Source organism: Panthera uncia (genome assembly GCF_023721935.1).
Source record: "Panthera uncia isolate 11264 chromosome A1 unlocalized genomic scaffold, Puncia_PCG_1.0 HiC_scaffold_17, whole genome shotgun sequence".
Classification (NCBI taxonomy): domain Eukaryota; kingdom Metazoa; phylum Chordata; class Mammalia; order Carnivora; family Felidae; genus Panthera; species Panthera uncia.
The window spans coordinates 1,402,494-1,418,680 of NW_026057577.1; the positions used below are offsets into that span (position 1 = coordinate 1,402,494).

The 16,187-nt window shown below is 50.1% G+C and overlaps 1 protein-coding gene across 1 annotated transcript; it reads right to left on the bottom strand.

The window, feature by feature from the left end:
- Positions 1–1,738: 1,738 nt before the first annotated feature.
- On the bottom strand, positions 1,739–15,853 carry SH3BP5L (SH3 binding domain protein 5 like). Its single transcript, XM_049648948.1, has 7 exons — positions 15,570–15,853; positions 14,487–15,096; positions 7,351–7,413; positions 7,057–7,185; positions 5,192–5,353; positions 3,999–4,172; positions 1,739–3,425 (listed from the first exon to the last, which is right to left on the bottom strand). The coding sequence occupies exons 2-7, from the start codon at positions 14,667–14,669 to the stop codon at positions 2,955–2,957; spliced, it is 1,182 nt and encodes a 393-aa protein (XP_049504905.1). The 5' UTR covers positions 14,670–15,096; positions 15,570–15,853; the 3' UTR covers positions 1,739–2,954.
- Positions 15,854–16,187: the final 334 nt, after the last annotated feature.

Genomic DNA, 16,187 nt, shown 5'->3' on the forward strand with positions numbered 1-16,187 from the left:
AGAGCAAGTGCCATAAGCTTTTAAGCCTCCTACTAGCTCTCCACTCTTGCCTTATCTAGTAGGTGTTTTTGTGAGTAAACTGGGTGGGCAGTCAGCCCTTCTTTTCTGGGGCTCCTTCACACCAGAAGCCTTGCAGGTCCTGCACTGTCAAAGACTGGGAGGGAAGTATGACCCTGGGGTGTCCTCTCAGAAAGCCCACTTGCCCAAAGACATGGGCCATGCATTCTCATAGCAGCTCTTCCAGTAATAAAGGGCATATCTTGGCACTCATCTGCTTTATCACACTTTACTTCCCAGGGAGAGAGGTCGGTTGAAGGGCATTCCAATAAGCAGAATGGTAGGTAAGTCCAGTGATGTTACGACAGAAAGAACAGGATCAGATACCTTTTACATCATTTACAGTGGTGACTTGCGTATGACTGACTTATCTCTCTCTCAGAATGTGTATGTTGCAGTTGTAAGCCAGCCAGAATGTGACTGTATGGTTATTAAGGTAAAACGAGGTCATTTGAGTAGACCCGAATCCTATATGATTGGTAACCTTTACGAAAGGAATTTGAACACAGACATGTACACAGGTAAGATGTGAAGACATTGGGAGAAGACAGAGGTCTGTAAGTCAAGGAGAGAGACCTGGAACAGATCCTTCTCTTACAACCCTCAGAAAGAACTAATCCTACCGATAGCTTGACCTGACTTCCTCTGGATCTGTGAGAAAAAAAATAATTTGCTGTCAAAAAGCCAGGTTAGGAAAGGCAGTCTCATACGTGGACAGTACCTGGTATGTTCAGAACACAGTGGCTCCTGATGGGCCATCTGCCATCTGAGATCACCAGGGTCACTGCTCTGCCCTCCACCCTGCCCCTCAAGTGTCTTCAGGACACTCATTTCCCATCAGGTTTCCAGTTGACCTCCTGCTCTCCTCCCTAGCAGAGCCTTCTCCATCTCCTGGCTGACCCCCTCCTCACCTGGCCCTAAATGTTGGCACACTTCTGGTGGTGCAGGTGAGGGTGCTGAATCCAAAGCTTTCGCTCTACACCTCCGTGGCTCCTGAAGTCCTCATCCCTCCCCAACCTGATTCCACTAGATATTTCACAGGCTGTGGGGTCCAAACACATTCAAATCCTTTCTATCCCACAACAGGTCAAACCCTGACTTGAACATCACCTTTTACATGTGTTAAATTTTAATTTCAGATAAACAGCAAAAAAGTTACACTAAGAATGTCATAAACATTGCTGGAGGCAAAGATTATGGTCTATCTGAAATTCAAGTCTCTCAGAACCCCACTTTTGTCCCTCCCCTTCCTTCATGCTCACATCCAGACACATCCAGGATTGGCACCCTCATCTGGTCTGGACCTCCAGTGATTGACAAAGTCCTGTCCATCCCACAGACCCTTCCTAGCTTGGCAGGTGGGAGGAAGGGGGGGCATCTCCCCTGCCCTGATTCCCCCATACAAAAAGCACCCCCCCCTTTGCCCTGCTCTTCCCCCCTCCCCATCCTCACGCCCTTCCCCCTCCCTAACAGGAAGAGTAAACATTACTGTTACATAAACTATTTTATTTAAATAAAATCAGGGGCAGACCCTTTTCTTTCTCTCTCACACTCACTCTCTCACACACACACACACCCCAACACATGCACACAGGCTTGCCCACATCCTCCCTCCTTTTCTCCCCTCCACCCATGGCCACCTCAAACCCAGTGGTTCTCATAGTGACCATCTTAGCACAGGGAAACACCCTCCATATGATGGCCCACTCCTCCCAGTTGATGGCAGCAGCATACAGGCCTAGGCACAAGCTATCCTGCCCAGAGTCCAGCTCTCAGACCTCTTAGGGTGGGAAAGGAGGAAGGACCAGTTCTCCCAAGGCACCCAGATCCAGTGTGGCTTCCCTGCTTTTCCTCCCTTACAGCCTGGAGCACCACCAAACCCCTCCCAAAGGAGGGTGGGTCCCTTCACCCTAGGGCAACCCCTCCCTGCATCAGAGAAGGCTCAGTAGCCAAACTTGAACAGTCCCCAAGGGATTCTGGAGTAGGTATTGTCTGGTTTGGGGAAGAGAGAGGGAGAGGGATTGAGCACCAAATTCCCTAACTCCACCCAGCAGGAGGGCGCTGAGATTAAGCTCAGCGACCTCCACCCAGAAAAAGTAAACCCAACTCTGCAGCAGGAATCCGCGAAGGCCTCAACCATCAGGACCTCATTATGTCTCCACCCCCCAACATTGACCCTGCTAGAGACCCACTAGCACCTTGGCAATGTTAATGGCCCAGCTCAGCTGGGGAAACAATATGCACATGGGAGCCTGTCTGGAGGTGGTGTCCTCTGTGTGGACAGTGGGGTTGGGTTTCACCCTCTCTGAGACACTGGTACCCTTCAAGTCCTTCTTTGTGGCACACACAGCAAAGTGGCTTAGGTAATGAGAAGGGAGCACTGCAGGGATGTGTAGTGTTTTCCACACAGTCCTACAGTGCATTTTACAGATTACATACAGGCAGGCTAGGACAGAGGCTCTGTAGCATCCCTAGGCCCCCTTGGGAGATGGGGAGGTGGGAGGGACACCTGTCTATTGCCTCAAACCAGGCGGCCAAGATGTCAAAACTCAGGTCCCACATCCACCTTCTCCAGTGGGCTACCCTGTACCTTCTAGACCAAGTTCCCTGAGGGGAAAGCCAGACAGATGGAAGGAAAGCAGAAAGGGGGCAGTGAAGAACATCAGACCAAGAGGAGCTAGCAGGGGGAGGGCAAATGTGAGAGCCATAGAAAAAGCCTTCTGAAGGGGTAAGGCAAAGAGAGCTGCCACCTGCAAAGAACTGGGGGAGGAGGGAGAGAAATTCACCAGAGACAAGAACCAACCTGACCTCTCCAAGGGAAGCAAGGACCTGAGGACAGGGAGCTTGGAGCCCTACATGGGCCAATGGTGGTAGGAACCAGCCACCCTGAGCATGAACTACAGGCTGATGCTGCGCTGGTGGCGGCCCCCACGGCCCCCGCCATCACTGCCCCAGCGCCCCCCACTCCGGGAACCCAGCTCCTGGCCATCCAGACTGGTGTGGTCTGAGAGGCCCCGCAGATGCTCCACAGAGTCACACTTCTGCAGGTCTGAGGCCACTGTGCGTAGGCTCAGCAGGCTCAGTGTGTCTGTGTCAGGGGCAGGGCCAGGCCCCAGGCTACTGCCCTCCTCCAGCACCCCGCCTTCAGCCCCTTCTATGATACCACTGTCTCCATCCTCGCCACCATCAGGCCCGGCCTCTGCCCCCACAGGGGAGGAGCGCCGCTGGCCAGGGGCATGAGGGGGCTGGCCCCGGCGCCGGGCATGGATCTGCTCGCTGATCTGCTCCAGGTTGCGCAGGGCAACTGAATAGCGAGTCTTGGCCTGGGCCACCTGTTGCTCCAGCTCTGTCACCTTGGCCTTGTGCTCCTGCAGAGGGAGGAACAAAGTGAGGTGACCCACTGGCCAACCGTCCGTGGCTCCTGGAGCGGAGTCCCTTCAGCTCCACTCAGCACTTTCCACTGGTGCCTCCTTTCCTGGACTCTTAGGCCAGCTCACCATCCAACACAAACCTGCAGTGCTCCACCCCACCCAGCCTAGCCCCTCTTCACTCTTCTCTTCTTCCTCTTTCCCAGCAGTATCGTCCTGCTCCCGGCCTTACAAGACCTTCCTCCCAGGTCTTCATTCCCACCCACTCCTCCTCTCCCCATGGTTCCCTTTCCCTATCTGGCCAGTTCCTCATCCCCATTCTCCCTGGTTTCCCCTGATTCCCACTTTTTCTCATTTACTTCCTTTCAACTCCATTCTCTACCAGGACCCATTCCCCAAGCCCAACTGCCACTCCTAGGTATCATTCTTAGCATATGTACCTCCACCTGGGCCACCACACTGGTCTGTCAGATGGACCAGAGAGGCACTGGCATCCCCTCTAACTGCCCTCACTCTCCATGCCTACCCCCTTCCTGCCTATTCACACACTCTCCCCCACCCCCACTGCCTTACCTCCAGAATCTGGCTGAACTGGGCCTTGAGCTCAAAGTAGGGGCGGCTCTTGCCAATGGCCCGCCGGAGAGTCTTCTGCAGGGCCTGGACCCGAGCTTCAGCCTGCTGGCACAGCCGAGTCACCCGCTGATGTTCCCGCTCACCACGAAGCCGCTCCTCCTCTGCCTCATTCACCTGGCCATACATTCACCAGGACATACATCACTGACCCAGGACCCATGTTCTTGCCTCTCAAGACATGACCATCCTTCAGGATCTGACATCTGCTGCTAGAGACTAAATGTTTATATCTCTCCTCCGCCCCCCCAAAAATTCATGTTGCAATCCTCACCCCTAAGGTGATGGTATTGGAGGTGATTAGGTTATACAGGTGGGAGCACTCAAAAAATAAATAAATGGGATTAGTGTCCTCACAAAAGAGTTCCTGGAGAGCTGTCACTCACTCCTTCCACCTCGCAAGGTCACAGTGAAAAGACTGCCAGCTGTTTAGGAACCAGGAAGCAGGCCTTCACCTGGTACCAAATCTGCCTGCACCTGATCTTCCTAACCTGCAGAGCTGTGAGAACTAAACTTGCTTAAGCCACTCAGTCTATGTTATTTTGTATTTAACAGCCCCAGTGGACTGGAGCTGATGCCAGGGATCCTCCCACTCCCCAGTCCTCTGGGAGTAGCTTAGAAATGATACATACATGTGAGAAATAAACTTGCTTAAGCCACCTAGTCTATGTTATTTTGTTGTAACAGCCCCAGTGGACTGGAGCTGATGCCAGGGATCTTCCCACTCCCTAGTCCCCTGGGAGTAGCTTAGAAATGATACATAAATTACACTTCAGAAATCACGGTACACTAGCAGAGCCCAAAAGTAAGAAAAGGAGAACATTCTGAACATAGAAGTGAGGGGTCACAGCTAAATGTAACAAAATGTGAGTGTTGAACCTTGAGAATCCAGGGGTGGATCAACTGGGGGTCAGTCCCATATCTGGATGCAAAGGTTCAAGAAGAGCCCAGAGAGACATTCGTAAGTCAGAAGGAAATGTAAATGGAGGCCAAAAAGGGCAGAGAGGAAGGAAAAGGATTTGCCTGAAACATAATCAAAGCTGAGGGAGGGCTGGAGGGTAGAAGAAAGGAAGAAAGAGGGAGATGGGATGAAAGGATAGCCAAGAAGTACCAGAACCGGAGGAGACCTGGCTCACCTTGCAGGTGGCATGGTTGAGCATCTCCTGCCATGTGGGGTCCAGCCGGTTCTTGTCAGCCATGACACCCTGCTCAGCCACAAACACCATCTCCCGGGCAGCATTGTGCATGCTCACGGCCCGCTCATACCGCAGCGCTGCCTTCTGTGTCTCTTGCTGGGCCTGGAAGACGGGACCATCAGGATGGGGAGCCCCAAGGGACCCCCACCGCCCATGGAGACCCATCCTGGATGAGGACGAGAGGAGGAAGGCCCAGTGCAATATCAGCTTCACTTCCCAAACTGCACTAAGGATAAATGCCAAAGAAGCAACATTCCATAAAGACTATCTTGTAAGGATATGGCTCAAAAGAAATAAATGCATAAATAAAGACTGGATGGGGAGCCTGGTGGCTCAGTTGGTTAAATGTCCAACTTGGGCTTAGGTCATGATCTCACGGTTTGTGGGTTCGAGCCCCACATTGGGCTCTGCACTGACAGGTCAGCCTGCTTTGGATTCTGTGTCTTCCTCTCCCTCTCTGCCCCTCTCCCACTTGTGTTCTCTCTCAAAAATAAAAAAATAAATAAACTTAAAAAAAAAAGGACTGGAAAATGATATTGCCACTGCAGGGTGAATGTGTGAAACCCAGCACTCGCAAAGGCCACTGGCCTGGGCTCTAGGGAGAACAAAGAAAGATCCACCCCACTTTAGTTTGAAGGTGGTGAATGACTTGGACCAAGTCTCACAGAGAGTACACCCCTGAGACCATCACCTCCAGTCCAGCATGTAAGCTGAAGGAAATAAGACAAGTGTTCTGAGATACTCATTACATCCATGCTTACCAAACATAAAACTGGAAACAAACCTAAGTTTCCAATTATACGGAAGTGATTAAGTGTATAATAGAACATTAATAACAATAATAATAATAATATGAGAAAATGTTAAGCAGCTTTTAAAAATGATAGCATGGATGTATATTTATTGACATGGAAATATGTAAATAAGTAAAATAAAGGAAGAAAAATAGCATGTATCATAAATCTCATTTTGGCAGGATATACACACACCCAAAAATCAAGGGGTTATCTGTATTGTATTAATTACGTTTTTTATTTTCTCTATTTTATGATGCTTTCACATCCTGGGGTTTTCCTAGGGCTAATTCCTAGAGATACTAAACTCCTCTGTGAGCATACTTTTCAAATGCAAACCAACCAATCCAAAGCCCACCACCTCCTTTATCTAACTCTCACACACAAAGCCAATTATTTCCCCTGCCCTACATTAACCCAGGGCCAGGTACCAAAATATAGAAACCACCCCTATAGCCCAGGGCCCACAGTTACTCAAGCTATCTAACTCTAAATTCGATCAAAGTTGCCTACCCTGCCTTACCCATTCCTTCCCATTATAACCGCAATAAAGGCTCTGAGCCAAGCTTTCCTCTCATGTCTTCCGCCTCCTGATCAACCCAAGTGCTTCCCCAGGTGGCCCTAGGTGGTGCAGCATGCTCTTTCTTCTTGGAAATTTTAAGTTATAAACTCTCTTTTCATGGCAGCTGTCTCTGTGTCTTACCATACTTGACTAAAATAAATTCTAGATGCAAAAAATGTGAAACAGGCACATGGCAGGATTTGGAGTGATTTTGGTTTTCTTCTTTTATAGTTACTGTTACATTAGAGTCTTCCAATACTGAACCCATTACTTGTGTAAAAAAGGGGGGGAAGGAAAAGGGTAAAGGAATGGAGAGGTGAGCAAAGAAAAGAGACATGAACCAAAGGGAAGAGAAATAAGAGAAACCAGAAAGTGTTCTGTGTGACTAGAAGAGTCCAGGGCCAGGCTCTGTATGCGCCCCTCCTGGAATGTGCATCAGCTAGCCATACCTCCTTAGCAAGCCGCCGAGCCTCATAGTAGGGCCGGGCCTTCTCGATGCAGCTCCCCAAGTGGGAGCCCTGTGTGTTGAGCTTCCTTGCTGACTCCTGCAAGATCCTTCGGTAGGTGGTCCTGGCCTCCTGGCAAAGGGACAGGGACATGGGCAGAAGGAAGGCACATGTGTGGGTCCCAGCCCCTCTCGTTTTTCATACATGCCCCTTCCGCTGCCACTGTATTGAACAGGGAGAAAAGAAGACACCTCCAGAGACTAGCCCAAGGGTGTGAAGAAAAGGATCAACACTCACATCCAGCTGCAGCTCCACCTGGTTGATCTCCTCACTTGCCTGGTTGAGATGCTCTAGCTCCTCCTGCCAAAGAGGGGCAAAGAGTTAGAGCAGTGGGAAAAAGTAGCTTCTTACATGAACCATGTGGGGTGGGAGGGAAAGTCTGCCTGATTAAGGAAGGGAAGAAATGGAGGAAAAGGGCACTGTCAAATGCCTCCGTGCAGGAGACCTAATATACAGTCTCCTGTAATCCTCACAACTCCACCTCTGCATCAGACAGTAAAACCCCCATTTTATTTTATTTTATTTTATTTTTTTTTCAACGTTTTAATTTATTTTTGGGACAGAGAGAGACAGAGCATGAACGGGGGAGGGGCAGAGAGAGAGGGAGACACAGAATCGGAAACAGGCTCCAGGCTCCGAGCCATCAGCCCAGAGCCTGACGCGGGGCTCGAACCCACGGACCGCGAGATCGTGACCTGGCTGAAGTCGGACGCTTAACCGACTGCGCCACCCAGGCGCCCCAAAACCCCCATTTTAAAGATGAGGAAATCACCATTCAGAGAATAGAACACACACATGCACACAGCAAAGTGGCAGCAAGCCTGCCTTCTCTTCATTAGAACATGGGGCCACCAACTGAGGGTTGATGGGGGGTGGGAGGGAGGGCAGGGTGGGTGATGGGTATTGAGGAGGGCACCTTTTGGGATGAGCACTGGGTGTTGTATGGAAACCAATTTGACAGTAAATTTCATATATTAAAAAAAAAAAAAAAAAAGAACATGGGGCCACCTTCTCTCTGAAATTCCAGCCAATAGAAGTAGCCTTGGAGCTAACAGTCTGTGTTCCTGAGAGAGGAACACTAGGCCAGTCACTCACCACACATTTACTACACACTTATCACAGCTCAGCACCATGACACCCAAGAATTCAGAAAACAAAGAGGCAGAAGCTCCGGACTCAGTAAGTAAGAAAAAAGTGGTACAAGGAACTGTAAGAAGCAGGCCTGGTGGGAGCAGCAGGATCACCTACCAGGGCAGAAAAGGCCAGGCAGGACACCCTGAGGACTTGCTCCTAGGCTGGGCCTTGACAGATACACAGAAAAGCACCAGTGACAAGCAGGTGCCCAGAGCAGGCAGCTTGTCAGGTGAGAAGCCGGCAAGGCTGGGGTACAGGAGAAAGGATACCAGAACTTTTCCCAATGGCAGGGGGAGCCCCTTAGAGCCTGGCACCACCCAGTCTGTGGTTTAGGAAGGTGGGTCTGAGCAGTATGTGGAAAGTTTACAGTGGCCAGGGAGAAAAAAGTGGAGGCTGTCTGCAGTATTCCAGGTGGGAGAGGACAGGGCGATCCCAAAGAAATGCAGGAAGCAGAATCATGAGGGTCTGGTTGAGGTCAAGATTAGGGAAGATTCCATGGTTCAAGAGACCTCTAGGCCTGCTTGAGCAGTTGACTGACAGAGACCCCAGGTCCTCACACAACAGATTCTGTGGCAGGGAGGGAGAACATTGGGGACAAGTCACCAGACATGGTAGCATAAGGATCTCACTGGCCCTTGGTGCACCTGGGTGGCTCAGTAGGTTGAGCGTCTGACTTCGGCTCAGGTCATTATCTTGCAGTATGTGAGTTCAAGCCCCACGTCGGACTCTGTGCTGACAGCTTGAAGCCTGGAACCTGATTCAGATTCTGTGTCTCCCTCTCTCTCTGCCCCTCCCCTGCTCATGCGCGCTCGCTCTCTCTCTCTCTCTCTGTCAAAAGTAAATAAACATTAAATTTTTTTTTTTTTTTTTTTTTTTTTAAAGGATCTCACTGGCCCCAAGGCTAGAGAAAGAAGCAACAGAACCACCTGGGCCTTTCACTGACATGGCAGAGAGTAGGGAGAGGTGCTGGTCTCAAGGATGCTCCCTGTCCTTTCTCAGTCAAGTTCCTGGAGCCCAGCATGCCAAGGACACTCCTGAGAAGGATCAATGCCCAGTGAAATGCCTGACACTCAGCTATGAAATCCTCTCCCAGGAGCCCTGCAGACCCTGGACAGGATAGTGGAACCCAGGCTGTGTCTGCCTGCTGCCCATGACCCAGACATAACCTGCACTTGGCAGAGAGCAATGCTGCCATCACTAGCTCTCACACACCTCATGAAAATACACATACCTACAACAATGCAGACACTTCCTCAAAGGAGGCCATAAATTTGGCTCTAAACTTTACAGAGCAGAACTGACATGGGCCTGACATTGAATTTTTAGTATTCTGGCAACCATGTTTTTAAAAAAATGCAAAAGAGGGGCGCCTGGGTGGCTCAGTTGGTTAAGTGTCCAACTCTTCATTTCAGCTCAGGTCATGATCTCACGATTCATGAACTCAAGCCCCGCATCCAGCTCTGTGCCGACAGTGTAGAGTCAGCTTAGGAGTTTCTGTCTCTGCCCTCTCTCTGCCCCTCCCTCTCTCTCTAAGGTGAATAAACTTTAAAAAATGCAAAAGCAAACAGATTAAATTATAATACATTCCATTTAACCCAATGTAGACAAAATATTATAATTTTAATATGTTTTCAACATAAATTATAAAACACTTTTACGTTCTTTTTAATCTATGCCCTTGAAATCCTCGTGCATCTGACCCTTAGGGTACATCTCAATTTGGCCAGCAGCATGTGACTCCCACATTGGACATTGTGGGCCTGGACGTTGGTGCACATGAGCAACCTGATTACTCACACAACCCAGTGTCCATAAGGTTACAACAAAACACTGTGGAACCATAAGCAGCTGACATGGCTCACAGGACCCCACAAGAGGCCTGGGGCCAGAGCCAGCACTACCTGATACACAGAGATCAGGGTTTCACAGTGCCTTCCTAACAAGGACATAGCCTTCAGTGGACAGAATCACCCCAAGGGGTCTCACAAAAGGCAATTCCTGTTAGGGTGAGAGACAAGCTCTCCCACCATGGGCCTAGTCTTCCTCTAGCTTTTTTAGGCCCACAATGGGTTTCAGACTATCTGGGAGATGAAGTGGCAGTGCTTTCGCAGCTCTTGCCAGAACATTCTCTCTCTCAACTCGTTCAAATTTGCTAGATAAGAAACAATGGAGTAGGGAATTAGAGGCAGAATTGAAAATGGATCAGGGACTTAACCTTGGATCTGGTTTTCCTGATATTGTGACCACCATCCTAGGGTTAAGGACATCTTCAGATGGATGCCTCAGAGAAGACAGGAGTACCATCAAACTAAAAAAACCACATTCCTGGTGGGAAAAGGATATGCCTCAGGAGGCAATAAACTGATTCTGGAAAATAGAAGGAGGTGGGTAAAGGCCAGCCTGCAACATTTCCATGGGCAAACCAAGGTCCAAGACTGGATCCCACTCAGTTCCACGGCCCAAAGTGCTCCCAGATCATCAAGATCATCACAGGAATGAATGCCTCTCTACATAAGTCATCCCCACTGGAAAAAGTCGTAAAGGGCTCTGACTGTTGTCAAACAGCAGGAGTAGGCACATCTTTCTAGAAGGGAACTTGCATCCACACAACATTTCCAGCAATTAAAAAAGTCTTTTGATGATGAGATCTGCCCCTCAGTCACAAAGCTCTAACAGGACAAGGAGACTGGGGAACAGAATAGGATAGATGGTAGGTGAGCAAGGGGGTCGGGGGAGGTGGGGGACAAGCAGGCTGAGGCAGACCCAGGGCAAGGCTAAGTGGGAAGCCAATGAGCACTCAGGGCTCTGTTTTGGGAAGCTGGCAATATAGTACATTTGGCCTGCTCCACCAGGGACTCCTGGCACCTGGCTGAAATGGAAATTTGAATAGGATGAAGTCTGAGTCAGCAGGCATCATCCATCAGTGATCCCACAGCCAGCAGGGAGGGTGACCTTCCCCAGACACGGCAGGCACATTCCCAGGATGCCAGGCCACTGAGTCAAAGGCATGGGTGCTCCATCTACAGATGTGCCTGCTCACCTTTTACAGGCTACTAAAACACACAAGCTCATGGTGATGCAGGGCCAGGGTGATGCATGGCTCAAGGACTAAGTAAGGGAAATATGACTATCCTGTGAGAGCTAAACGGATACTTCAGATGAGGATGAAGAGGTTGCAAAGTCACTCTGAAGAGTCAAAGGAGGAGGTGAGTGACTGTATCCACTCACCTGAAGATGAATGTACCCATCATCACAAAGGGAACTGAGAAGTCACAGGGGAGGAGACCTAGACCCACCCTAGCACCATCCTCCTTCACTCCTTCCCTCCACTGGGACCCTCTCTCAGAAAGCTGAGGACGAGCCAGAAAGCCTCAGAGAACTATGCTGACCTCAAGACATGGAGACTAAGACAGTGGCCTTCCTGGGGGATAGCACACTCCAGGTCAGCCTAGAGGTGATCTCCAGCTGGCTTGCCTCCAAATTCCAGAGGTATCCCACCAGACAATGGGGACAAGAACTGCCTGCCAAGAAACCCCATTTCCCGTATCAGTAAGAGCCTTCTCCTAAGGGCAACCATTTCTGGGAATCCCAGAAAATACCTGAACAGAGTCCCTAGCCTTTGGGATATCCCTGGCTGAGTGGGCACATGTAGACTACATGTTAGAACCATTTCTCACCCCCAATGAGACCAGAATTCACATGTCTGGGCATGGCTCAGGAACAGGTATTTTTATTTTATTTTACTTTATTTTTTGTTTTATATTTTATTTTTATTTTTAGAGACAGAGAGAGACAACACATGCACACGTGCACGAATGAGGGAGAGGGGTGGAAAGAGAGAAAAAAAAAGAGAGAGAAAGAGAAAGAGAGAGAGAGAGAGAGAGAGACAGAGACAATATCTTAAGTAGGCTCACAGGACAGAGCCTGATGCAGGATTCAATCTCACAACCCTAGCATCATGACCTAAGCCAAAATCAAGAGTTCGACGCTCAACAGACTGAGCCACCCAGGTGCTCCAGGAACAGGTATTTTTAAAATTCGCTGGTGGATTAAGATGGATCTGTTGGCAGAGAATCACAGAATGCACTGAGAATCCATTTAAAGCACTGAAACAGAGTTACCAGGATAACATGGTCTTGTGTTATAAGAGGGAGGTCCCAATAAGAGGGACCTCAAAAGACACACAGCAATCTCTTTCTTATCTAGAGGAGACCAAACCCAGAAAGGCTGAATGCTGCCAGCTTCCTCCCTGAAGGGTACCCCTCACATCAGGCTGCCTCTTCCACATGGCAAGAAGATGCAGAATCCCTGCTAAGGGCAGAGTACTGGCCCAGCCATCAGTGTGCCATAAAAGGGGGAAGCCTCTACAACAAGACCTTTCCTCCCCACATTACCCACACCATTCCACAATGTGCCTCCCAGTTTAGCAAGAGATTATGATCTGCCTGTCCCTCTTGCTCCAATTAACAACACTGCAAGCTCCCTGGAATTAAGGCAAATCTAGGCCTGCTCGATATTCTTCAACCCTCACAGAGCTCTTCTAATAGAACTATGTTCTACTTCTACAATACCAACAGCAGCTGGGGAACTGCATTTTTATTTAATTTTAACTGATTTTACTTAAGTAACCACGTGTGGCTAATAGCTACTTTAGTGAACAGCAAAACATGAGAGTGACTCTTCGTACTACCGCCTTTGCCTGTGCGGGTGCTGGAAAAATACACAGGAGCAGGAGCGACTGAGCAAAGAAATCACAGTAGATCCTCCCCTGGAGCAGAGCAAGGAATGTTGGGAGAAGGTGTATGAAGCACACCATACAGTCCTCCTCCCAACAGGACAGGGGTCTGTTTCCCAAAATACTACCTCCAAACTTTCACCAAGAGATAAGCAAAAGAGTTGTAACAGAAAAGAATCATAGGACTATGTCAGAGCAGAGTGAGCAGTTGTGCAAATAAACTGGACCAACCCCTCACTTTATAGATGAAGTTAGTGAGGCTTAGACATTACATAACTTGCATGAAAATCACAAATCATGAGGCTGGAGGTTGTTTCAATCTCAGGCCAATGTGTTTTTTCACTATAACTTACTTCCTCAGTAGATGACAAATCTGTAAAATTAGCAGAAGAAATTGAGCTGTTTTCAATGCAACACCCATGAGATAGGGTGGAAATAAATTACTGACTTATGCCAGTAAATGAATGGCTCACTGCATTTCCCATATAAGCATGGAGTTCCTCTGCCCAACATCCAGGGAACCCCCACCAAGAGGGCAGGAAGGATGTGAGGACCAGATTTGATTTCTTCTTGAGTCACTGAAGCAATCTAATAAAGTTTTGTTGACAGAGAAGCCCAGGAATGCAAGCCCTGAGATGTTCTTGCTCACCTACAGAGGTGTGAGTCACCTCCACATCAGAATCTTGGAGATGCTACGAGACCTTATGGCAGACTGAGCCCCAAACACACAAGCACTTCCTGCCCTCACCTACCCAAGCTGCTTTCCCAGGGAACCCTTCCCAGCCAATGCACGTAAACACTACAATCCCACCTCAGCGGACCATGCATCTCCTCCCCATGGTCTCTGTCCTCACCCACTGCTCCTTCACAAAGATCTGCCCATCCTACCAACTACTAGCCTGTAAACACTCCAAGGCAATAAGTCAGCTTTTCCATCATTTGGTATAACCAGCATCCTCAGAACTCGGAATCCGTATTAAGGACGGACCATGGCTGATACAACTCCATAAACATCAGATTTCCTTACAGGCCTCCATCTGTTGAGGCGTTGTAAAACATGAAATGTCTCACCCTTTACAGATGTGAACATCCCTGGGAGGCACTAATGAGAAGATGACAAAAGAGAAGATTCAAAAGTGCCTCCCACTCATACCGCATCTCTGGGCCAACAGCCACTTTACTTATTTAGAAAGGAGAATAGTTTTACTCTCCACTGACCGAAATGAGGCCCTGCATCTGAGGCCAATTTGTTGCTTCCCTTTGTCAGTTAAGCCTTCAGCAGCACACCCCCAGGCACTCAGGCCCAGGCCTTTCTCTGCACTCCACACACAGCTCTTTTAGAACTTGTCACACTATCCTGCAATGATTTGCTGACAAACTTGTTTTCCTTTCCTGCCCCAGCGCACTGGGGAGAGAATAAATCTAATCCCTCATTTATCAGACAGCTCTTCAGGAAAACTGGAATCTGGGCTCCCTGTCTCTCCTTTCCCTTCAGTTTTCTCACCTGTATTCGAGGATCCAGTTCTTCCTCCTCTCTTGGAGACAATTTGGTCTCACTGCTGTTGTTTCCACCTCTTCCCGGCTCCTCTGCGACCGGGCTCCGAGGGACTTCATCCTCTACAACCTCAGACCGAAGTTCCCCCTGCGGGGTCTCCCGCCCCCCTGGAACCTGCCTGAATTCAGCCATGCTAATGGGGAGAGGGCACAGCCCTATGCACAAGAGAGGACTGACATGGTGGGACCAGGGCCCCAGCTTGGGGCTTCCCGGGCTCCAGGTAACAAGAAGAGTTTCTCTTCTCAAAGGGTGTAAAAAGGGACACAGGAATGACCTCACACTGGGTTAGAGGCCAAGATTCACGTTGTCAGCGGGGTTCCTAGAGCTACAGCCTTGTCGGTGCAAAAGTTCTTCCGTCCCCGTCGCGAGGAGTCCACCAGGAGAAACCCGGAGCAACCGCTCCGAGGCAGGGGGCAAAGGGGGTTTGGATCCTGGGCCGAGGCCTTCGAGGAGTAGCACCATTCGGGAGGGCGGAGGCAGGCGCCTCCAGGCTGTGGTGACAACTGGAGAGAGAAGGCTGGGCCCGAACCGAGGCTGTGGGATGACAGTCTCTGGGGAGCTGCAAGGGAAACAAAGGCCAAGTACAGGGGCAGCATCAGAACACAGGCCACCAGCCCCTTCCAACCCCTCAGCCTCCCAAGAACTTCACTCTCTTCCTTTCACACCCCGCTATTCTGACCAGCCCCCACCGCGAGTACTTTCCTCAGCCCTCAAGGACTTGAGATCCTACACCTCCCGCGTCCCAGCTCCGCTCGCCCAGCCCCTCCCGATCTGCGCTTTCCAGACTTCCTTCGGATATCTCCCCATCTCCTCCATCCTCCCTTTTCTTCCGCCCTCCCTCACTCCACACCCGCTGGGCTTTGCAACTCACCTAGTAACCCCCAGCCCCGCCCCACCTCCTCTCTCCAAACAGGCGGACAATACGAGCCTCCAGGCTCCAACCCCACAATCTTCCTCAGTCCCGAAGACCCTGCCCCCAGACCTCCTACACAACCGGACGCAAAGCCCCGGGCCCCAGACACAGAACATTACCTCAGTTTACCCTCCCGTACACTGAGCTCCTCCACTGCAAACAATCTTCCCCCTCCCTCCCCGCAACAAGCTAGCTAGTACAACCAAAAGCTACTGGGCCGAGAGGAAGCGGAAATACATCATGCGCTAACAACGCCCTCCAGCCCTTTCGCCCCTCCCCCCACACTCTACTGGCCAGCTGGGCCACGTCTGGATTCCCGTACCTCGTCCCCGCCCGGCGTTTGGTTTCCGGTTTCCGTACAAAATGGTGCCCCAGGGTACTCATGGTCGCTGCCTGGAGCTGCCTCCATCCCATCTTCCACCCAAGATTAATGATACTGAAATATGAACATGTTGTGGTGAGAAAAATTAGATCTGGTTGTGGAAGTTCGGAGTCCCTTGTGGGTATGGAGGTGGTAGAAATAAAACGAAGATTGGACAATCTCTTTAGTCAGAGTGCTGCCATCTTGTTTTACGCTCTGCGGCTCTGGCTGCCGGAAAGCTACTTCCGGCCTCGCCCAGGAAGTCAGAAGCGGCGCCAGAAGTGAACTTGTTGGCTTCTGCCGGGGCAGCGGGACCGCTCGGATCCAGGTCAAGCGCACTCTTCAGTTGGCACGTACGGTCGTTTTGCAGAAGTAA

Bases quoted from the DNA above. Each gene is read 5' to 3' on its own strand.
- SH3BP5L (XM_049648948.1), bottom strand. From the start codon at position 14,669: ATGGCTGAATTCAGGCAGGTTCCAGGGGGGCGGGAGACCCCGCAGGGG. The intron at 7,414-14,486 runs GTGAGAAAACTG...CCTCTTTGGCAG, and splicing joins AACTGGATCCTCGAATACAG to GAGGAGCTAGAGCATCTCAA. The intron at 4,173-5,191 runs GTGAGCCAGGTC...ATGTATGGCCAG, and splicing joins TCAACCATGCCACCTGCAAG to GTGAATGAGGCAGAGGAGGA.